Below are 23,034 nucleotides of genomic sequence, written 5' to 3'. Positions count from 1 at the left end.
AGACAGCCATGTATCTTGTAATGATGTGTAGGCTAACTATACCCCATAAGGTCTTGATGCTAGAAACAAAGGGAGGCAACTGCCCAGATGACTATATCTTAAGACTGATCAGAATCTAAGCTTGTCAGGGTTGAGGTTTTCCCTGGGACAGGAAAACGCAGTCAGTACAAGGCTGACTCAGGCTAAGAAACCAAATGCTTACAAGTGCATGCGGGCAATAAAACCTGAGGGAAAAAAAGCAGCAAGGAACTCACATACCCAGCTATGAGTAAGGCAGGACAGCTTACTTGCTGTATTCAGTGTACAATAAAAATCCTTTTTTTAAAAAAACGTAAATTAAATCAACTACTATTTGGTTTTGAGAAATTGAGCTGGGTGTTTACTCAGTGCAGGGAGGCAGGCGCACACCAAGGAACTGTTAACATACATATTCACTTTTTGTGACTATAGCAAAGGTTTGTAACAGGAGCAACACGGCAAGGCTCTGAAGGAAGCAGCAGAACGAGGACAGCTCCATCGCCTTCTTCCTTACACCTTCCCTTCCCGGTGCCCGGGAGGGCCCAGCTGCTGTTGCCACAGCATCTCTGGAATGTATACAGGGACGGTTAATACTGGAGGCGCTGCCCCTCCCAGCGGCGACAGGAGCAGTTAAGACTGATTTCCCAGGCTCTACCCTTTTCCTCTTATGCCACCGCTTTAGACGCTCATCAAGACGACAAAGAAGATAGCTCTACTTAGTACACTTTCAGCAGGAAGGGATCATCGGCTTTACAGCAAAACTCGTGGTCTGCTACAACATAAGAACAAACCCTTTTACATAATTTTAAAAGCACTTTTACCACTCCTTTTTATGGTATTGTCACCTCGGGGCTTATGTAATAAGAAAATAGCAGGCTTACAGAACAAGTGGCAGAGAAAGAGGGAAATGAGAACATGGGTTGAATATTCCTTTTCGTTCTTCAGACAAGCCAGCCTTGCAGACTGCCTGTTTTGCCTGTTTGAGCTATACTGGGCTGAGTCAGCAGAAAGCAAGTGTGACGTGGGTGACAGATCCGTAATCACAGCAACACGTGAATCAGCAACACCTTTTACTGCCGACAGAGGCATTTAAACATTTGCAGCGGAGAAGTAACGTTTTACTTTATTTAAAACACCGATTCTTAGGGTGGGTTGACTATGGGACCCTTTGCTTCCCTCCTAACACCTTACAAGCCTGACATCTCACTAACTTTCCAGTAGCCACTACCTTTACCGGCGTGCCACAGCTTATGTTACGGGCTAGCGAAGTTTGCCTTACCACCGCCGAGCTCCGCGGCCACGTCTTTCGCTAAACAGCGCTTCTCCAGAGGCAGCACTCGAGCTCTCTGCCTGCCCCGGGCTCCAAACGCCTCGCCACCCCCCCCTACCTCCAGCACCCACCCGCGCCGTCGCCGCCGGGCCCGCTCCCCTCGGCGAAGACGCGCGGCTCCCGCCGGCTGTGCCGACCCTCCGACACCCGGGGGCGGTTATCTGAGCGGCGCGGCGACCGCCTCCCCTCGGGCGGCCGGCCCGGAGCGCTGCGGCGCGGCCAGGCGCTCCCGTCAGGCCGCGCCTCCGCGAGGCGGCAACGGCCGCGCCGAGGCTGCGCGAGGGAAGCGGGGGGGCGGGGACACCGCGCGGGGCGGGCGTCGCGCGTGACGGCGCTGCGTTGGGAGCGCGCGACGATCCCGGAAGCGCGGGGCTGCGGCCGGGGTCTGGGCAGGCGGCAGGCAGCGCGCGGCGGGCCGGGGCCGCTCGCAGAGGAAAGGGAGCGCGAAGCTGCGGTGACGGCGGCGGCCGCACGCCCGCTCGCCCCCCCCTCCCTCCCGCGCGGCGGCCATGACGAACTTCATCTCGGTGCAGCTGAAGAAGGCCTCGGAGGTGGACTTGGCCAAGCCGCTGTGCAAGTTCATTCAGCAGAGCAACCTGGGCGGCGACGCCCAGGCCGAGCACTGCCGCGCCGCCGAGGAGCTCAGCAAGCTCCGCAAGAGCGCGCTCGGCCGCCCGCTCGACAAGCACGAGAGCGCGCTCGAGACCCTCCTCAGGTAGGGGCGGGAGGGCCGGGCCGGGCCGGCATAGGCCCCTCAGCGGCCCGCCGCGCCGGACTTAGTCCCCCCCCTCCGCCATCCCTCCCCTCTCCTCCCGCTTCCGGCGGGGCGGGCGCGCACCTCCCCCTCCCCAGGTGCTCTGCGCGGCCGAGGGGCCCCGGCGGCAGCTCCGGGCCCAGGCCCTGGGCGCGGCGGAGCCGGAACCAGGTGCGGGCGGGCCCAGGTGTGGGCGGCCGGGGCGGGGCGGGACGGACGATCCGCCGGGAGGAAGCGGCCGGGGCTGCCGGGCCGGCTCCGGCGGCCTGTGGGTTGCGTGCCCGCCTCCCCGCTGCGGGCCTGCGTCCGGGGCAGGCGTCCCGGCGCTCGGGTGTCTTGCAGCATCCTGGGGTCCCCCACCCTCGCCGCACGGCTCGGGTGTCGGGCGTCGTGGGGTGTCCTATGGTGACAGCGCAGGGCCGGCCGTGCGGCAGGCTGGCGGGGGAGGCCTTGTTCCGGTCAGCTTCCCCTTCGGAGTCTTTGTAGCGTGCCAGTCACGGTTGGATCTGGGTAGAAATTACAGACTCTTTTGCTTCTCAGAAGAGAGAGGGTGTCTCTTGTTTCAGTGTTACATTTTGCTGTTACAGTTGACAGCTTTCTCTTCAGTTTTGGTTTTTTTTTTTTTTTTTACTGTCGTGTTTTCTTTCTGTTGTCTGTATTTAGCAGCTTTTTTATGTATTTGCAAAGTCCCATCCTTATTTTCTACTTAACACACTTAGTTTGCTATCAGAAAGTTTACTGGTGCCTCTGTTGTGCTGGAACTATCATAGGTTAGATGAGCAAAAGATTAATCTGCACCTTCTGCCCGGTAAGCTGCATAAAGCCTGCTTTCGGACTAACTGCTCCATCATCTACAAAAGCACTTGCTCTTTCCTGTCTCTCTAGAACATTTATGGATTGCAGTATTGACTGACTTACTGTGGTAATCCTGTTGTTCTGTTTCTCTATGTTGGAAATACTTTGAGCCCATTTATTTGCAGCTCATCTACTCACTGAGGTAGGTCACTGTAACTCGTTCACTAGGTTGATACTAAGTACACGCTTCTATCTGCAAAGCCAGGATCAAAGATTTGCAGTACCAGAACATGAGTTTTTACGTAGTGGCAGCAAGTTTGTATTTTTTTTAAAGAAGGAAAAAAGATAGAGAGATTTTTCTAGTATAGGGAGAAATGATATTTGTAGACATGACACGTTTCTGTAATATCGTGAACAAGTAGAAATACATTTGATGTTCACTACAATTTCTTATTTATAAACTTAAAAAACCAAAGAGGAATGGAAAAGAAACAAGTGACATTAAAAAGAAGGCAAGATTTGTAAAATGAGTTACTGATTTTTTTTTGAGCTTATCAACCCCTTCACTGGGTGTTTGGGCTATAAAAGCTATGACTGTACTGATCATGTTTTACAGTATCTTTGTAGCTTCCTGTTCTATTCCTGTTTATTACTGCGTATGCTTTTGAAGGTACCACTGTGTATGCCTTTTGAAGGTCAGGGAAATAATGAGCATCTATGAACTGAAAGAGGGACTCTGCTGGCCAAACTGAAAGGCATATTATTATTTTCCCTTGAATGCTGGAATTGAGCTTCCTTTTCTGATGGTGCCAATCAGGTTTGTGATTAGTTTCTATCCGAAATCCCTGTTTGGCCCAGCCACATCATATAACTTCACCCTATCTAGCAGCTCTACACTGCCAAAAGAAGGAAACCCTCTCTTCGGTTCTGGTCCTCTTATGCCATTTCTGGAAGGCAAAAGGTGTACATGGCTTTCTGACAGGTGAGCAACTTGAATGAGTTCAGTGGAAGGTCAGATGAATATCAGGACTGGCGCAAAAGATGATAAAAGTAGTGTTGCTTGAAAGCCAAAGGGCTGAGTGGGACCTCCCTCTTCTAGTGCCAGTAGGTCATTACATTAATTCAAGCCACAGCATGCAACTTCACCTCAGGTTTTCTCCCTAAATAATGAAGGGAAACCACTTGCAATTGCGTAATTACCAGTTTTCCTTCCATATGCAGTGATCTGTTCTCTCTGCTGTTGATTGATGATCAGCAGATGACTTCAGCTGGCCCAGGTGCTGTTACAGTAGCCAGGAGGTGTTGAATGTGGCTCTGCACTGGTACCACCTTATGTGTGAACAAGAAGTGGTATCCCTGCCACACAGAAGCTCCTCTCATAAAACACCTGCATTTTAAATTGTATTGTTTGAGAATATTTGTGCCCTTTACAGTGGAAGTGAGATAAGATGAAGGTCTGAATTAACTGTAAATTAGAGGAAATAAAACAATCGGATGTATGTTTTCCCCCATCTCTAACAAGTTACGAGTGGTTTGTCCCTGTCTGACCATTTATAGTCATTACAGTTGCTGGAAAGTAAGTTTGTTCTTATTCTGTAAGAATATTCTGACACATATTCTGTTAATATTTTGTAAGGCGCACTTACTTTAAAAAGTCAAACTGTCTGCACACCCAGAAGTTTGAAGTATCCAGCTGAGCTTATGATTGAAAGAGCACAAGCGTCTGAGTGCCTTGCATTTCCTCTGAAAACTCCCTTCCCTCTCCAACTTGCAGTATTTCCCTGTTGCTATTTAAGAGTTGTAGTCAGTCTTATGTTTAAGTAACAACTTTAGCAAGGTTTTCATTAAAGTTGGGAGTTTAAAACTGGTTTGTTAGTGAAGTAATGTTGGAAGAGCTAATTACAATGTGGATACGCTTTGCATACATTTACTTCTTTGCGGCTTTTTATAGACCATAATACCTAGTAGAGCACTGTAGACCATTTAACTGTTAAGAAATGAGCACTTAATCTTCTGCTAATTAATCCAGGCTTTGCCCACTGTTTTGTAATCTTTGGAAGCTTTGTTTTGCTGAGTAGGTACTGCAGAATTTTTTCTTTTATGGAAGAAATTAACTCAGTTGCAGCCCTATTTCCTAGGCAAACACTGACCAGTAAAGCTTTGAAAGTCTGTGGTGCGCTGTTTGACTGATGAACACAGATGCTTCTCTTGGAGAAGTATGTGAGCTACCCAGCAAAAAGGGGCACAGTGTAACTGGGAAAGACCTCAGCCTGCTTCCAAGCTTTCTTTGTTTTCTGAGAATCTGAGTGCTCTGAAGGTGACGTAGGTGAGCTTGGTACAGATGTTTCCTCTTAAATTCTGTCATAGCACATTTGATTTAGTGGCCTTTTTAAAATTTTTTTTCTTCTGAGTATAATTATAGCTTCAAGGGGTTCCTTGCTTCCTCTTAATATTAAAGATAGCCTGGACTTCATTTCCGTTTTCTGGAGGGATGGGGTGGTGGTGCGAGTTTAATTGGTTTAATTTTGCTAACAACTCTTGCAGTTCTTTAAAAAAAAAAAAAAGAAAAAGGTTGTGTGTGCGTGGTTTTATTTTGAATGGTCAAATTCTCTGGGGGCTGAAAGTTGAAGTTCTGGTTTCCAGCTGTGATTTCAGGACTCCAGTTCTTATCTAGAAGAGCGAAGGCAGATCTTGGTCTCTTTTATGTTCTTTTGAAGGAGATTTTTCTTTATGATTCTTTGAAGGAGGAACAGGATTTGAGGTTCTTAATGCAATACATATATTTTAATTACATTTTAATTTAAATCTTGACTTGCAACTCATTTGACTGCTTTAACTCATTTTTACTAGCATTTAGGAGTGTGTAATGCCTGTTTGGGTGAAAGATTGCTGTACTTCAAGGACTAGATCTGTGTTGCTGACATTTCCCCTCCCTTTCATTGCTGTAGTTGGAACTCAGGCAGTTGATATGTTTGCATGGTTTTCTGTAGTTCATCATTCTGGCACAGCCAAACACATGATGCTCATCTGTGTTTCGCAGCAGCTTGTGTTCTTTGTGTCTTGATAGTTAGATTACTGTAAATTTTGTTTTAAATAACACCTTTATGTTTACCCTCATCCTTCAATGTGTAACTGACTTGTGCATCAGATGTGGCCATTCCTTGGATATTTATTTTCTGTCTTTGTACTGCTAGTTTTATGCTGTTCTGTGGTTAACATCTTCATTTACCATTTTACTTATATATGTTTAGTTTATCTATACCATTATATTTATATATGTTTAGCTACTGCTAAACAAAACTAAATGATTTTACCTGGTGGTTTTTGGTTTGGTTTTTTTTTGGTCTAGAGAGTTTTAAATAGCTCTTAAATCTTGAGTAGAGTTTCAAGTTCTTTAATAAAAAGAAATGGCACCGCATGCTTAAAATAGTAAAGAAAATAGTAGTTCTGAACTTGTCTAAAACCAACCAAACAAAAAGCCCTGTGTTGTTAGTATTCATTGATGTTAAATACAGCAATGTGCATGTTTGGGAGGAACATACACCTCCTTGGCTTATTTTCTTTTTCTTTGTGGTTCTGTTGACATACAAAGAATGGTCTGTTTGTAAACAGCCAATGCTTAGGCGTGCCAGACTTCACAAGGCCATTTAACAAGCTTTGCTTCTTGACTACCCTCATGGCAGATGATTCCACGGGGTAATCGTGGAATGCGGGAAGACAACTCGGCTTTATTGGTGGCTTTTGGTTAAATTAAATTGAGGCAGGAGGGAGACAGCATGGAAAGCCTTGGTGATACTAGGTGAAAACGACTGTGTTGAGACCAGCCGAAGGCAGTGAAGAAAGTACATTTAAACATATCGGTTGAAGTGCTCTTCAGTGCTAGTATTGAACTGGTTTTTGTACTGCTTGTGCTAATCTGGATCAGTGAAACAGATTAGGTTAGGAAACAAAACAAAAAAAAAAGTGTGATGGTGTGATAAATCAGACCAAATGTAAACTGATGAGAGAGCATCAACATGCAAAGCTGAATTTCTTTAACTACAAAAGGGATGCTGTTCTGTACGATTTTTATAGATCAAGCCTTGGATGTAAAGTCACTTAAAACCAAATTGTAACTAGATTATCTTTAATTATTGCTTCATTTCAGGTGGTATGTGCTTTCAAGGTATGACCATCAAATGAAAGATGAAGAAAACAGACAAATGAAAATCTCTTACAAAAAATAAATATACATTCTTTTAAAGCCACTACCTTTCATGTGCTAGCTTCGTAAACGTTGGAAGGTATTAGTTACTGTACTACCACATAGTTTAAAATTATCAGACTCTGTTATTGCCAATATTTTAAGTTCTTTCTGAAAAACACCTTTGATTTCTAAAGTTAACTCTCTCAGGGGAAGTATATTTGAAATCTGACTTCATAATGGCTGCTCTTATACTAGCAACCTTAATGCTGAAGTATGGCAAGGTAGAATATAGATTCATGGATTTGTGTAGACAGAAAAATTGTCATTAGCTTTAAAATCCGCATTAAGGTTTGTTTTTTTGTGGGTTTTTTTAACTATACGTTTCACATACTTGGTAAGTTGTTAAAAGTAAGAATTAATCTTGATTAAACTGCTGTCACAGCAGACATCTGCAGACTTTTTTTTTTTTTTTTTTACACCTTAGGAGCAATTTCTTTCAACTCAATTATTAGTGGAAGTCCTGCTGGGTTACTGTTGCAGATTATTGTAGCTTCTGATATGGCTTAGTATATTGTGTCTTAAATTGCAGTGGCTCAGTTGAAGCCAGAAACCTGTAGTACTGTATACACTGGCAGATATAATTCACTGAAGAATATGCTAATGCTATTTTTATTGTTGTATATGACTTCTAAAAGTGTTTCTTGAATTTTTAAACAAACATTTATTGCCTGCAGAACATAGGCCTTGTACATCTGCTTCATGTCTAGATCAATAGTGATTAATATTTAATAATGTAATGTAAGGAAACAGGAACAATGTTAACTCTGTTTCACAGACTGTGAAACTCCTTACTACAAGGTGTTTTGTATATTGGGAATATAAATTGTTAAAAAAAGAATTTGACCAATATAATGTTGGGTGTATGCCCATATGGCAAGTGCTATAGGAAGAGTACAGGAAACAGGCTTCACATGTTATGTGTTCTCAGCTGTTGGCAGTTTAAAGGTTTTCTGTTCTGTATCCAGCCTGTCGTGTTTAACAAGTGGTGCAGGTGTAGGGTACAACTCAGGAAAACTTTGAATTGCTAACTGTTGCCTGGATAGATTCTGTGAGGGACTATGCTATACTTGTTATATTATCTTTCTGGCATTCTTTCCTAAACATCTTCCACTGTGAGTAGACAAAATATTGGCACAGAGAAACTTCTGGTTTTAATTCACTGTGGCTGCTACAACATACCCTCATGAAAACTAAGCTTGCAACTCAAGAATTTTTTCAATGGTTAGGGTCTCCAGTTGATACTGTGCAAGGCAAATGGCATCTATTTCAAAGATACTGAAGTTTAAACAGATGAGTCAGAAATTGTAGGGGAGTGGGATATAATGTTCAGATCAAGAGAGTGCGGTATAGCTTGTTAATATTATGTTAAATGCTGTACTTAATTTACTTTTGCAGCATGATTTAATGTCTAATGTACTTGTCTTCCTGTATGTATACAGGGACTCCTTTGCATGACATTCTTTTCTAATCCACCCTCCATCAGAAAGTGGAATGGGTCAGCTTCATCTGTGATACTCTTATACTTCTGACTGAGATAGGGTTTCCACATTATCTGTGGAAGACTGCCCATACTGAACTTGTTCCTCAACTGAAAAAATCCCTTTAGGCAGAATTTCTGTCTGTCCTGTAAATCCTCCATAGTTACAAATTAGCTTCACAGCTTACGTGTGTGCGGGATTTTTGCGCCCTTTTCCTTATGTGCCAATGTAAGAAACAAAAATCTTAATTTGATTTATCTAATAGCTGTTTCTTCCTTTTTTTTTTTGTAGATACTATGATCAGTTGTGTTCAATTGAACCAAAGTTTCCATTCTCTGAAAATCAGGTAAGAAGACTTGTCAAACCATTAAACTGAATCATGGCACCGACGATGTATGACTTCCAAGCCTGTACCTAATGCACAGAACAGTACTTCTCTCGGGCAAGGCATTTAATCTCTTTGAGCCTTATTTTCCTAATCTCTGTTTATTTTCTAGTCGGTGCTCACATACAGTCTGTACTGAAACTTCACTGGTAGTGGCCATAATTGCCTTCATTTTACACATTCAGAAATGTTTTGGCTTGGCTAGTGGTCACTGCTGTCCAGGTCAGAAAGAGTTGTGCTGTGCTGATTCCTCTTCAACTCTCCTTTTTCCAAGAAGTCTATTTCATACTATGTTATAAAGGCTTTTTAAAACATAATTTCTATGGGAAAACCTTTAGTAATGGATGGAATATGATCTTTGGTTTTTGAAGTAGAACAGATGTTTCATTCACAACAGCTAACAGAATAAGCCCACTTAAGAGCTTACCACTTTATTCCTGCCTCTGCATCTACAAATTACATAAATTTTGTATAGACATGGTGTTCATTAAGCTTTTTTCCCCCCCCCTATTGTATTTCTTTAGAATCCTGTCTCTAAGGAGAAATTCAGCTTAAATTCTGCCTATTGACGTCTTCCTCAGGTGGAGACTGGAATAGATCTTCTGTATTTTGGTGGGAAAAAAAGCCTACAGAATAGGCTTCTGTATTTTGGTGGAAAAAGATGCAGATCTTTGGATGTGTTTACAAATAGGACAGAATTTCCATTTCTTTCCTGATCAAATCATAGTTAAATGGTAATGTTATGATTAAAAGTTTTTTTCCAGACTTACAGATTACAGGTAAGGGAATAGTTTTAATGCAGTTCAAACTGATTTGAGTTTTGCATGTAGCTGCATTAACTTGTAGCCAAGAACTGCACTTTGGTTTTTAGTGTGCAAATGTTTTTATATGGTGATCTGCAAACCCTGAGACATGGAAAACTGGAAAACTTTAGGAGCAAGTTCTGCAGATCTGTAAACTGTTCCATCAAAAGGAAGTAGTTATCAATGGAAGCAGCAAAGAACAGCTGGGGACCAGAACTTCCTGAACTAGCGTTGCTGCTAGAGGAAAATACATTATCAAACAGTACCATGCTCTTTCTTAAGTTATTCTCCACAACCACTTTAAAACGAGGAATTTTGCTATCTTTTCTGGTCTGATACCAGTTGCCTACAGCTAGTGTGATCAGCTGAATAAGGAATCAAGTTGTGGAACTTCAAAGCAGGTTCTGTGAAGTATCTGCATTGTCTATGAAATGCATGCTGGAAGTGTAATATAAAACACACTGTTTTTTACCTGCATTCTCTTTCCTGAGTGCATTTCCTGATAATGCTGCTATTGAATTAACTCAAAAATGAGTGAATTTTGGTATTACAAAACAGTTCCAAATATGCTAGTAATTTGCAACAGTGGAAACTGCCTGTTTGGGTGCCTTCCTTTAACTGTGACTCTACCTGACTGTCAGACTTCTTGGGAGAGGAATATCTTGATTTGGAAATAAATTTATCTGTCACTCAGAATATGAGCAGAGCTGAAAGATTATTTTGAGAATCTCTGTCTTGTCTGCTTGAAATGTTTTGAACAAACTAACAGGAAGGAAAAAAGGTAGAATAATTTTTTTTTTTAAATAACTCTTGATGATTTCCTGAAACTTCCAGAATGTTTGTGATGTTACAAGTGAATTAAATGTTTTACGCAATTAGAATATAAAAGGATAAATATGTGAATTTGGCATATTTTCTGAAGATTTCGTATTTAATGTTAGAGATAAAGATCCTTCTTTTTCACAACTTTCAGGTCTGTGTAACATTTACATGGAAAGATGCTTTTGATAAAGGATCGCTTTTTGGAGGATCTGCCAAATTGGGTATGTGAATGTGCTGGAAGTGCAAGTATTAATGATATTAAATTTTGAGAATATTTTTATATAGCTGAATTGTTAATAGTCTTTCTAGTATTCTCAACATAGCTTTCAAATGAGTTCACCTATCTTGGTAACAGATTAATCACTTCAGTATTGGTAATGAATCAATGGGCACCATGCAAAGAATTTCTATAAAATTGAGATTTGGTTTTCCAGAGGCACAAATAGATGTGCAGTCTGATAATAATTGTGCTGTCTGCTCCTCAGACTTTTTCTGGGAGCAACCCCAACTGACATTAATTTAAATTGTTCAAGTTAATGTTAAGTTTCAGTAGTAGGTTTTTGATAATCCAGCACTTACTGTTCTAAATGAATAAGATCCTCATGAGATGTGCTTGTGAGTGAGTGAGTCCCCTCTAGAAGAAGGGGAGTGATGGTAGCTGGCTTCAGTAGCCTAGTCTGATGTCACATTTTGTTCAAGAGAATAGAAGGATCTGCCCGTGCCCTGAAATGATTTTCCTATCACTTCTTTTTAAAATATTTTCATAAAGATTTGAACACTTGGAAAGAAAAAAATTGTATTTGTTTCCTGCAAACGTAAGGAGTTTGAGTCTGCGATTCGATTTAGTCATATAGGGACAATTCTGCACTGCAAATTCAGGATCATTAAATGGATTTGGAACACTTGCCAATAGAGAAACTAAGACTAAATCCTTTTGATTAAGTGAGGAGCTGTTCAGTCATGTGTCATCATTCTTTAGTGTTTCTATTTATACCTAAGTGTTCATCATGACTAGCATTGCAAGATGACCATTGCAATTTTGAAGCTCCAGGCAAAGCCTGGAAAAAGTTAGAGTACTAATTCTTTTTTTAAAAGTTTTTGTGTCCTTTATATAGTTCTCTGTTAGCAACTACTGAAAGTCTTTGCAATTTTCCATGTTCTGAATACGTGCGCTAAAAGTTGTGCTTGTGTGAACTATATGTGTAACAATACACCGCATTCCTATGCATAAGCAGGTGGTGCACACCTTTCCTTGCTTTATTTTCTGACTGTTCTAAGAAGTCCTTCTGGATAATTGGAGACCTTCCTGAAGATGCTGTGGTTTTTTTTCCTCAGAGTTTGGTTGGTTCTGTCTTCTTTGGGGCTAGCATTTCATGATGATTGAACCTGTTTCATAGTAAAGTTCAGAATATTTAATTATGATTTAAACATAGTCTGTGAATCACCAGAGATCTATAATAATTGTGAGAAAAAGAATCAGTAATCATAATGTTGATGATTACCTTGAGAATTTGAATAAATGTGATGTTACAGCAGCTTGAGAAAGCTTACTTGTCTGCAGGTTAATTATATACTATCCTAAATAATCTGTGAGGCAGACGGCCAGAGATTTATGCAACATTCCATGTGAAATATCAAAGAAATTCTTAACTGAGATGTGAGTAATGCTCAGTTAACAAGCAATGGAATAAATTTTATTTTGAAACCTTAAAGCAGATCTTAGTGGAAAGAAATTAACAAAAGGAGTCTTTTAGTATATATCTATACCGTGCTGTATCGCGGATTATCCAGATGCTGCTCTCCAGATTAACTATAGCATGTGTGTATCTCTCCTTCAGATCAGAATTAGCAGTGGGGTTTCTCAGTGTAAAGCAAAGTTTTCAGTTACTGAGGGAGCAAAAATTTCTGTTGACCTCTGAGAAGAGGTGATCCTGCCTCCAGATGGAAATTCAGTGTAAAACTCCTTTGACTTTCATGGGGCCAAGATGCAGGGGTGTGACTCGAGAGTTCTGGCTCTTGCTGTGGTGACAAACTGTTTTCTTCCCATCTTCCCCTAAATCCGAAGTCCATATCACAGGGGTAGCTGACAGATACTGTGGCTGCTTGAAAAGTGACCCAGTTCACGGCATGCCGTGTAATCTGAAATATGTTGGCTTAAGTTAATAGGTAGAGCTATAAACAGATGAGTCTGAGGAAAATCTATATTGCTAAACAGCTGTTCTCACTGTAGTAAATCACACTTGAGATGCAGTCCAGAGTATAAAGTAATTCTACATATAAAGTGATTTTGCACTTCAGAAACTTTAAAGCCATATTTTCTTTCCTTTCTTGTGTTTGTTTTAGTCTTTTGAATGATGCGTACATTGTACAAGATCTTCTTTTTAGAAAAATTCTGGAAAATAAACTATAGAAGAGAGATGATCTAGATAAATGACTGTTACCTTGATGAAATACAGCGACTGTGTAACTCACTTTTCACTCAGGGAAACCAAGTGGGAAAAACGGCATGTCAGATTTGTGGCTGCTTGTCTGAAAGTTTAGTGCAGGTCAGGGAGCACTAACGTGGAAACTTCAGAGATATGTTAGATAAATATGTAACTGTATAAGGAGGCTGGATGTTAATGAAATGAAACAAATGTGCCTCTTTAGTACCTTCATGTTTTAAGGATAACTTAGAAGTTGTACCTGGGTTTGTGAAATTGAAAATTCACTAGTTGAGTTTTCTATATTCTCCAAGAGGCGTGTCTAGACCCTTTTTAGCAGTAGTAGGAAACTAATATCTGCAGTCTTTAGATTTTCCAGCGCTAGCATATGGCCAATAACCTTTTGAAAGCAATTAATAGATTCAAAATGGTTCCTGTTGAGAGATTACTCTTTCTAGAAGTGTGGGCTCCATCCTCTGGGACTATGAAGTACTACAGGAGTTGAGTCTGGACAGGCCACACTGCTGTCTAGTAAGCACAAGTTTTAATTAAGTAAATCCTTAGCTGTTTCAGTATATGTATAACCAAGATATTTGTCAGCGTTTTCAGTCTGAAACAATAGCTTTGAGAGGTGAAAAATTCCCTGCATTTCAATAGATAGTAAGACAGAGCATGTAAAAACCTTTGGCCTCAATGAGAGAAGAGTAGTTAATTTTGCATTCAAGATACAGTAAAAGCATGTAATTGGGCAGTTACTGCAAAGTGATTAATGCATGGAAATTCATATTTCAGATCATCCTTCAGTAATGTGTGTATTTCTGTATCTTCAGGAGCCAAAAAGCTGCACTCTAGTTAGAAAGACTTTCAAATAATTTTGTGTATTGTGTAGATTTTCATGCTGCTACTTTTATGCCACACTCTGTAGTTCCTCATGTCAAAACATTTTGTGGAAGTACTAAATTAGACTATGTAAAGCCTTCAGAATGAAGATGACTTGGACTTTAATAGTTCAGTATGATTGTTATTTTTTTTGGCTTAAAACTGTTGATATCTTTAAGTACAGATATTAGTTGTGTTGGCATCATCTGTAGGATGCTAGTGTACTGAAGTTTATTTTCTTAACAGTGTGGGTAACTGTCTGTCTTGATTGCAGCTCTGGCAAGTTTGGGGTATGAGAAGACCTGTGTTTTGTTCAACTGTGGAGCACTGGCAAGCCAGATTGCAGCAGAACAGAATCTAGATAACGATGAAGGACTGAAAGCTGCAGCTAAGCACTATCAGGTACAGAGGCTCCCTGCTTATGCTTAGGAATTCAGAATTACTAATCTTAGAACATCAAATAAGTATCTCTCAATTTTAAAGCTATATATACACATACATAAATATATATACATATTTCTCCCCTCTTAATTGCAAAGGTGGATTGGCTAAGTACCTGGTCTTGGCTCATATTTATTTACCAGCTTTGAAGGACTTAATTCCGTACAGTTCCCCATACCCCTTCCCCCAAGTGTGTTGGTAACTAATAACCTTCAGCTTAAGATGTAATAATTTTAGCTAGTATAAATTTTAGTTTTAACAAGTTATACAGTAATAATCTCTTTCTTTATTCTTTGTGGAATGCATTAAAATTTCCATGTTCTTATGCCGTTAGGTGTAGCCAATATACCTTTATTTATAGTCTGTCTTGATAAATGTTTCAGTGTAAGTGGCTTCAGGAACAAGAAGTCACAAGGAATTGTTTTTAGTGGCTAAACAATAAACGGAAGACCATATATCAAAAAAACTCTATTTTTTTTTTTGTTGAACATATTATATTTGTAAGAGAAAAAATCTGTTTGGAAACATGAATGATAATATATTATTTTGTTTTACTTAGTTTGCGAGTGGTGCTTTCCAACACATTAAAGACACGGTTTTGTCAGCCTTGAATCGAGAACCTACAGTGGACATCTCTCCAGACACAGTTGGAACTCTCAGTCTTATTATGTTGGCTCAAGCCCAAGAAGTCTTTTTTTTGAAAGCTACAAGAGGTATATCTTAATTTTTGGCTTGTATATTTATGTGCTCATTACAACTTCCACAAAAACTTAGAAGTGTGTTAAGTTACTAAGAGCTTGTAAAGGGCCTTTCAGAAGTTTTTGGTTTTGCCTTTACTGATTTCCCCTTCCCCCCACCATGGAAGGTCATTAAACACAAACTACAGATGCCAATTAAGAATTTGAATTTGTCTAAGGTTCACCTAACAATGCAGTTATCCCGTTTGCCTTTCCTTTTTTTTTATGTCCAAAACCATTAGTCTTCATCTTTACAAAGGATTTTGCTGGTTTATATTTTTTCCTTTCCCCTCTTGAGAACAAAAGACATTCTCTAAAAGAACTGAGAGTACTAGAAATAGTGCATAGGGTGTTTACCACTACACCCCTCCTCCTCTGTCTGGGGAATGACTGCATGAGAATTTAGAAAGAAAGATATGACTCTGTGAGGAAACAAAGGAAATTTTCTAAGAGTTTAGGGGAGACAAATTCTGTTTGATCATTCCTATTTTTAAGAGAGGAACTCTTTGACCCAGTCTAACTTTGAGAGTGCACTGTTTATCTCGGAAAGTGAAATTCTGCAGGTAGAACAAAGAATTAGGTCCCTGACTGTTAAAGGCTGATTGTGAAATACTGATTCGGGGCTGCATATTTTAATACAACTATTAAAGAGCATATGCTTCAAAGAATTTTCCTGTGGAACAGTACTATCTTCTGTACAAGAGCTCTTACTCTTTGCTATTCTGTTCTTCTCTATGTATTCGCAAGAAGTTGTGCATCTAGAAATTACAGATACCTAAAAGTAGAACTAAGGACATAGAGGTCACATGTGATTGCTCACCAACTCCTCCCTCTCCCCACGTTGTTTGGAATACAATGGAGGAAGACGGAGGTTATTTTAACTGGGATGCTTCTTCTCTTCACAGGGAAGAACCCTGAAAATTCTTATAGCCTTACTGCATTTAGGAGAATCTCAATGAGAAACTACTGTCCTTCAGCCAACTGATAAATTATGTTTGTGTTCTTTCTCATGCTGGTAGCAGTGTTTTAGTCTCTGGCTATTTGGTCATTGTTTTGAAATAAATTTGTATAACAAATGCCTGAAACTTTTCTTCAGAGCAGGCGTGGGAAATAGATCTTTCTGTCACCTTGATTCCTTCTTATTCAAAATGTGGCAAAGATAAAGCAAGGCTAATCCAAAACCCACATGTGCCCAGTGAGCTGAAGATTTTTGTGACTACTCCCAAGACCACAAGTCTGCCAGTGTTAGAAGGACAGTAAGTTTAATAATCATCTGGCTGTGGAAGCTGTAGATTTTGCCAGATGTAGAGAGGTTCCTTTCCCTGGCAGGAAAGATGTTTTGTGAAGAATCATGTTTGACAACATGCTTAACTTCAGAAACCTATTTTTCAAGGGGAAATTTTTCAGAGTTTGATCTCAAAACTCAAATTTAGTTTCTTGCTGCATTGACTATTTACCTTACTTGCAATTTTCTGTTTTTTCTCTCATGTGAGACACTCTATTTAGCAGCTTACCAGCTGATAATGTTATTTCTGATAGAACTGAGTTTATTCACAAGTTGAAAGCAAGCAGAAGTGTTTGGCAAAAAACAAATTGGTCAGTCAAATCTAACTCCACTGCATAACTACAGATCAGTTCTTTAATTTCTGAGCCTTTCTTAATGTTTTTTTAAGTGTCTTTAAATCTGCATGTGTTTGCTATTCCATCTCAAGGCTTGCATTGTAACTGCAATATTTTAAAGATATGTGAGTAAAAACTAAAGCTTCTGATGGTGAAAGATCTGTTCTGAGCTGTATGCATGGACAAATGAGTCTCCTCTAACATTTCCTTTGTTAAGGGAAATGTAGTTAACATGCCAAAATTTTTTTTTTCTTTTCTTTTCTCAGAGCTCAAGCTCTATGAAGGAAGATGCAATTACCACACACTAAGTGGGGCTAGGAGGACAGTCTATTTAGGCTTTGTTTGGTTTTATTGAATATTTAGTGCACTGGACAGAAACATTTTAGCAGTGAAGTTGCTGGATCTCATAAGCTCCTTTCTCTCCGTTTGTCATCTAAATCCTATTCCGCAGAAAAAAGATCTTTCTGGCATACCTTAAATCTATTTACCTCATAGAAGGTAAATATATTACATCATAGCTCATGCCTGAAGTGTTGTAGATAGATGTGTGAATGTGCTGGAATGAGCAGCCCACTTGGGAATTCTTTTAATTTATTCTGGCAATTAAGCATAGTCTGCAGACTTCCTAATCTCCCCATACCCCCCACTCATGCTTATCAATTTGGCAGTACATAAAAATCACCTGAATCGGAGGATACTTGCTTGTAAGGGCAGCTGTTTCGAGTGGATGGCCAATGTTTGCATTGATTGCCTGCCTTCTCTTGGAAGACTGAATTGCAGGCCAGAGGTGATTATAAAAGGAGATAAAGATAGATGCAGCATGTTCCTATTTTAACAGTTTTGGCTTCAGGAACAGGGTGAGGACGTGAGGCAGGGAATACCGCCGCTAGGCACATGTGACTGATATGAAGTAGCAGATACCACTTCGAGGAACTGTGGTTATTTATGTCTAGGAATGGTGTTTCTATACTCAGCTGTAAGCTAACGGTGGTGTGGACTGCCATGGAAAGGACCAGTCCCTTCTCTTCTGTTGGACTTTTGCAAATTTTTGGGAGTCCTGACGTGAAGAACATGAGAACAGATCCTGCTGAAAATTAACTATTTTTTGCTAACTAGATTTCAGCTAAAGTCTTTGACTATGGCTGCACAAATGCTTGTGCTGGCACAAGGGAAGGGCTGGGAACAAGCTGCCAGAGTTAAGAGTGGGACTGCGGCTTTTATTGGCAGCTTGCCATTGGTCTGAGGTAAAGCATCACCCTTAATCCTGCATAAATGCCAGCAGCTGCCAAAAGATTTCTTGTACAACTGACTGAACCTTCAGCATCATAATTGTAGTAGGAAAATCTGGAAACTGCTGCTGGATGTCAAGAGAGAAGAATGGAATCCCACCTCTAATGTAAAGCTATACGCTTAGAATGCAGTTGTTGCTGTTTGAAGATGAAGTAATTTACCTGTTCGCTTGTAAAAACTGATGATAATCATAATTGTTCTTTGTTTTTTCTCCTCCTCCCCCCAGATAAAATGAAAGATGGTATCATAGCTAAACTAGCTAATCAAGCTGCAGATTACTATGGTGATGCTTACAAACAATGTCAATATAAAGATACTTTGCCCAAGGTTAGTAACTCTCATGGAAATAATCTGGGATCTGCTGTTACTGTGAATAACTGTTATTGCTTACAATGTACTTGATGAAATACACTTAAAATGTATCCTCAAGAAAAGCTGACATATTGCTACGTTTAAGGGAAATGAACCTGTAATTTGAAAAGTGGTGAAGAATCTAGGAGGCAAAAGATAGTGTAGTTTTTTTAAATAAGTAAAATTTTATTACATGTGTTTACTTGCAACGCATTTCATTTAAAGTGAACTTGAAATGTTTGATAGCATTTAGGGATGCCTTCTTAGTACTTAATGCCTTACTAAATCTATTTTTCAAACTAACACTTTCTAATGGGTCTTAATTGGCTTCTAGTCTCAATGGTTTCATGTGAAATTTGCTCTCGTGTTGACAGCATGAATACAGTGGTACTGTTCACTTACCTGTTAATGAAAAATGTGACTGGAAGCCAGTGTGTGTCCTCTGTCCTTCTGCCTGCTCTTCTTCCTCCACCCCAAAACAATCTTGATACTTGTAAATTATCTCAATTTAGTCTTGACTGTTCATTTGAGTGCTGTTGGGTTTGGAAGATGCAGAAGGATCTTTTTTCATGCTCTTTGAATATATACTGTATAATGAGTACTTAAAAAATGAGCAGGTTTTCAGTGTATCAAATGTATCAATTATGTTCAAATCATAAAATAGTAGAAAACTTTTTGTGCAGTGTTATAAATGTAAAAGTTGGATAAGATTTACTTACTTTTGATATTGGACTCTTGACATTTATATCTAGCGAAGTAGGAGATTGTCTTCCATAGTGCTTTTTTTGTGTATGTCCCTGGGAAGCATCCCTTGTTGCTAATTTGCAGTTATTTTTCATTCATTAATAGTTTCAAAACTCTAAAATAACTATTCCAGCTTGCAGTGGTCTTTCTTGTTAGAAATAAAATGTGAAATATACTAGACTTACTAAAAATAGACTAGAAAACTTACTAAAAGTATTTTTATCAGTGATAAATGGAAGTGGTTGATGTCTGGTCCTATAACAATATGCAATCTTAGTCAAATAATTGCCAAAGTATTTGCTGAAGGCACTTTTATTCCCTCTGGAGAAAAAAAAATCGGGTAATCCCCCCCCCCCCCCCCCCCCCGGTTTCTAATGCGGAATAGAATCTTGATAGGAACCGTATGGGTAAGGGCTACTGTATTAAAGTAAAAGCAGGCATTTTTATTCTTAAGCAATAAATCACACAAATGCCTTTGTAGGCCAGTCAGTGACTTTTTATGTATATTTTTGAAAAAAATGTTTTTCAAAGTTCAATTGATACCTTGCTTGGCTGCAACTTTAAAGATTCTTTTATACATGCATGTATTTCCTCTCGCACATTCTGTGGCATTTTACAGATTGGGCCAATTTCTCACTTAGGTATTATGTTTATGATTGATTTCTTAGAGGCAATGAGATATAATAAAGCCATTGCTTTGTCTGTTGTTGTTGTGGACCTTTCTAAGCCGTAGATCTGCTCCCTGTTCCAGTTGCACAGTAATCTGTCAATTGATTGTTTGGAAGAACATCATAAGGTTTGCTGGTTCCATGAGTTAACGCTAGCTCTGAGAACAGTTACAGGTTTAGGGGTGTGAAATAAAGGTTGAATTGATGCGTCAGACTCCAGTTGCAGGGCCTCCCAAACAGCTTTTTCTTCCAAATTTACCTTTTTTTTTTTTTTTCCCATCTCTGGGGGCAGCAAGTTTGCACAAATGTGAAGAAGCAGGTCTTTATACACTGAGGTCTTTAAAACATCACTCGGTTTTCCAGTGCTCCTTGATTTAAGAAATAAAACAGTAAGGCCAAATCCTTGATCAAACACCATGCCTATACTGTGGGCTGCAGCATAATGTTTCCTTCGTGTCTTGGTTGGTACTCCTGCAAAGATAAGTGCATTTGTATAAAAGTCTGAAAATGACTTTTAAATTGCTTTCCATGTCAATAGTTATTGGTCCTCTTTATTTGTTCTTTGCTTTCATAATTTTAGAGTTACTTTCTTGATAGGCCTGCTGCTGTTTTAAGTGTAATTGCTTTGTTAAATTTAGAAAAAAGGTCTGTCTTCCCCCGCCTCCCCTTCTTTTAAGAACACTTTGTCTTGGGGGCATTTGGGTGTGTTCTTGCAACTATCCTTTCTAATATATGCATGCATTTCTAATCTTTGAAGTAAATGTTTTGACTTCATGGCTTGGATTTAAATTGTAGTTCATCTAAAATAATGGACACTAAGAATTTTGCAACAACAGATTAAAAAAAAAGACTATTCAATCCATGCAAAGTCATGTGGTCTCTGACATTTACCTCTAATGTTTTAACCTATCTAAACCATTAATTGGGTGATTCTAATTTCCTTTTCTTCTTCCTTTTTCTTCCTGCATCCCATGTTGTCTGTGGTGGTTAATGTGGTTGGACTTTCCCCTGGTCAGTATTTTTATTTCCAGGAGGTGTTTCCTGTTCTGGCTGCAAAGCACTGCATTATGCAGGCCAATGCAGAATATCATCAGTCTATCCTGGCAAAACAGCAGAAGAAATTCGGTGAAGAAATTGGGAGGTTACAGGTGGGCAACTTCTTTTATTCTCTGAAAAATATGGGAAAACTTTAAATCCTGAAAAGCTAGCTCAGCGTTCTAAAATTCAAATAACTAAGAATGAAACGTATTAAAAAAAAGTTGCAGAGCGTGTTTATTGCATGAATCAAATTATGAGCAGCAGCAAAGATGAGAGGTATCTCTGTAGCTTTTATAAAACTATTTTAATGAGTTTGGGCAGTTTGATACTGCTTGACATGTTTAGCCTGTATCTTTACGTTTGCATAGGCTTCTTATCTCAGTATAGCTAATATAGCATATTTGTTAATAAATTTTCCTAAATAATGTTGTTAAAAAAATCCCCAAAACATTAAAAATTTGCCTGGTCTATACCTAACTCCTTTCCTGCAATCCTGATTTAAATCTGAATAATTTTTGAAAAATGTACAAACAATTATATTTTTAGTCTTTATAGTTTTTTGCCTCTATATTCAGTTTCTAGAGGGACTCAGATGTAGATGTTGTAATGAGTAAGGTAGTAATGAATTTTTGAAAAATGCAGTTGCTATAAAGTAATACTCTCTTTTTGTTTCCCTTTTTAAAAGCTAGAACAAAGATGGATTAAACTGGGGGGGGGAGGGGGAGAGATTAAAGTAAATTATTCCAAATTAAAGTATATATGCACACTGCTGTTTCTTCACTCATTTTCTGTTTCTGGCAAATGCTAGTTAGACTGTAGTATTGTACCAAACCAAAACTACTGTTGCGTGATTTATGGCACAATGGAAAGCGGCAAAAAATCAAATTTCAAATATACTTCACTTCTAATGTAGCTCCGGTTCCACTTCACAATCCCAAGAAGTTTGAGGTTTTGAATTGTTGTGAGTTTATGTGAACCTTGACTAACGTGGCTTCTTAGTATTTTGTTTTTCACGTTCACAACACAAATGTGATCAGGATTGAACAGATACAGTCAAAGGACAGTGTTTTGTCTTGCATCTCTTCTGCAGTAAATTGGAAGTAGGAAAACCAGGTACCTCAGGGTTGCATCTAAGCTGAGCAGAGGGAATTGAAGAGACGGCAGACCTTGCACTTTATCTTAATTTGCAGTAGGATTCTAGCATAATTTCTGTAGCTTCTGAGTTTAAGGTTAGATGGGTGTTAGTGGCAGATGTGAAAAGCAGGACTCTGGCCTCTTCCTTCATGAATGCGAGCAAGGTTTGAGAAACAATTTGCAGTACCTGCAAAAGCAAGCTGTGGGTTTCATGAAACAATGTGAAAATGACATGGTGGCTTTTTTTTTTTGTGAATGGGTGTTTGAAGTGTTATTGCCTCTAACTCATGATCACTTCTTTTGGATTTTGGGGAGTCATAGTGAGACTTGTGAGGTATTAACTTGATTACTGTTTTGTTTTTTTTTTTAATGAACTATTTTAATGAGTAAAATCTCCTTTTTTCTTTTTGATACATAAAAGAGGGGAGAGTGTTTTCTTAGGAAATAATAATATTGATCATATGTGTTAGCAGTAGTTACTTGGCTAACTGGGAAGTTCATCTGTTTTCCTAAGTATGTATGAAAGGCAGAAAGAAAAGTTATTATTTTAATGTTAACTGTATTTTTATTCTTTTAGCATGCAGCAGACTTGGTGAAAACAGTGGCATCTCGTTATGATGAATATATAAATGTTAAAGATCTGGTTGACAAAATCAACCGTGCACTTACAGCTGCCAAAAAAGACAATGACTTCATTTACCATGACCGGGTTCCTGACCTGAAAGATTTGGAGTCCATTGGAAAAGCCAGTCTTGTGAAGTCTACTCCAGTTGTTGTTCCCCTCAGTCAGAAATTCACTGGTAAGCAAAGTGTGTGGAGCACACAGGGTAATTGTTACCTTGTGAAACACATGGTCACCAAAGTTCATTTGTACCATGAAAAAGTAAACTTTTACTTTTGAATTGTATTAAGTGTATAGCAGTGTTTTTGAAAGTGCCATTTGTCTTTTCCAGTTCGTTGTTCTACTACTTGATTAAAAAGTACTGGAAGAATAAACCACGGGTTGAAAATTGTTATCTACAATGTGCACTTCTCTTAAAGATTTTTCTCAGCAACTGTATTTTTTGTATGTTAAACC

General features: G+C 39.4%; 1 protein-coding gene across 2 annotated transcripts in view; it reads left to right on the top strand.

Annotated features, from left to right (window-relative positions):
- The first annotated feature begins 1,716 nt into the window (after positions 1–1,716).
- Positions 1,717–23,034, top strand: part of PDCD6IP (programmed cell death 6 interacting protein) — a 41,552-nt gene continuing 20,234 nt past the window's right edge. Inside the window, exons 1-8 of one of the 2 annotated variants that reach the window (XM_076330913.1) lie at positions 1,717–2,063; positions 8,913–8,967; positions 10,783–10,852; positions 14,208–14,335; positions 14,934–15,087; positions 18,248–18,348; positions 20,816–20,932; positions 22,534–22,756. In XM_076330913.1, the coding sequence (XP_076187028.1) occupies positions 1,858–2,063; positions 8,913–8,967; positions 10,783–10,852; positions 14,208–14,335; positions 14,934–15,087; positions 18,248–18,348; positions 20,816–20,932; positions 22,534–22,756 (1,054 nt within the window). In that variant the 5' untranslated portion in view covers positions 1,717–1,857. Of the gene's footprint in view, positions 2,064–8,912; positions 8,968–10,782; positions 10,853–14,207; positions 14,336–14,933; positions 15,088–18,247; positions 18,349–20,800; positions 20,933–22,533; positions 22,757–23,034 lie in introns of both variants that reach the window. The other variant, XM_076330912.1, reaches the window with a different exon arrangement.

Source organism: Aptenodytes patagonicus, chromosome 2, assembly GCF_965638725.1.
Source record: "Aptenodytes patagonicus chromosome 2, bAptPat1.pri.cur, whole genome shotgun sequence".
In the NCBI taxonomy this organism is placed as follows: domain Eukaryota; kingdom Metazoa; phylum Chordata; class Aves; order Sphenisciformes; family Spheniscidae; genus Aptenodytes; species Aptenodytes patagonicus.
Note: the sequence above shows the minus strand (reverse complement) of the source record. Positions and strands in the feature narration are given on the sequence as shown.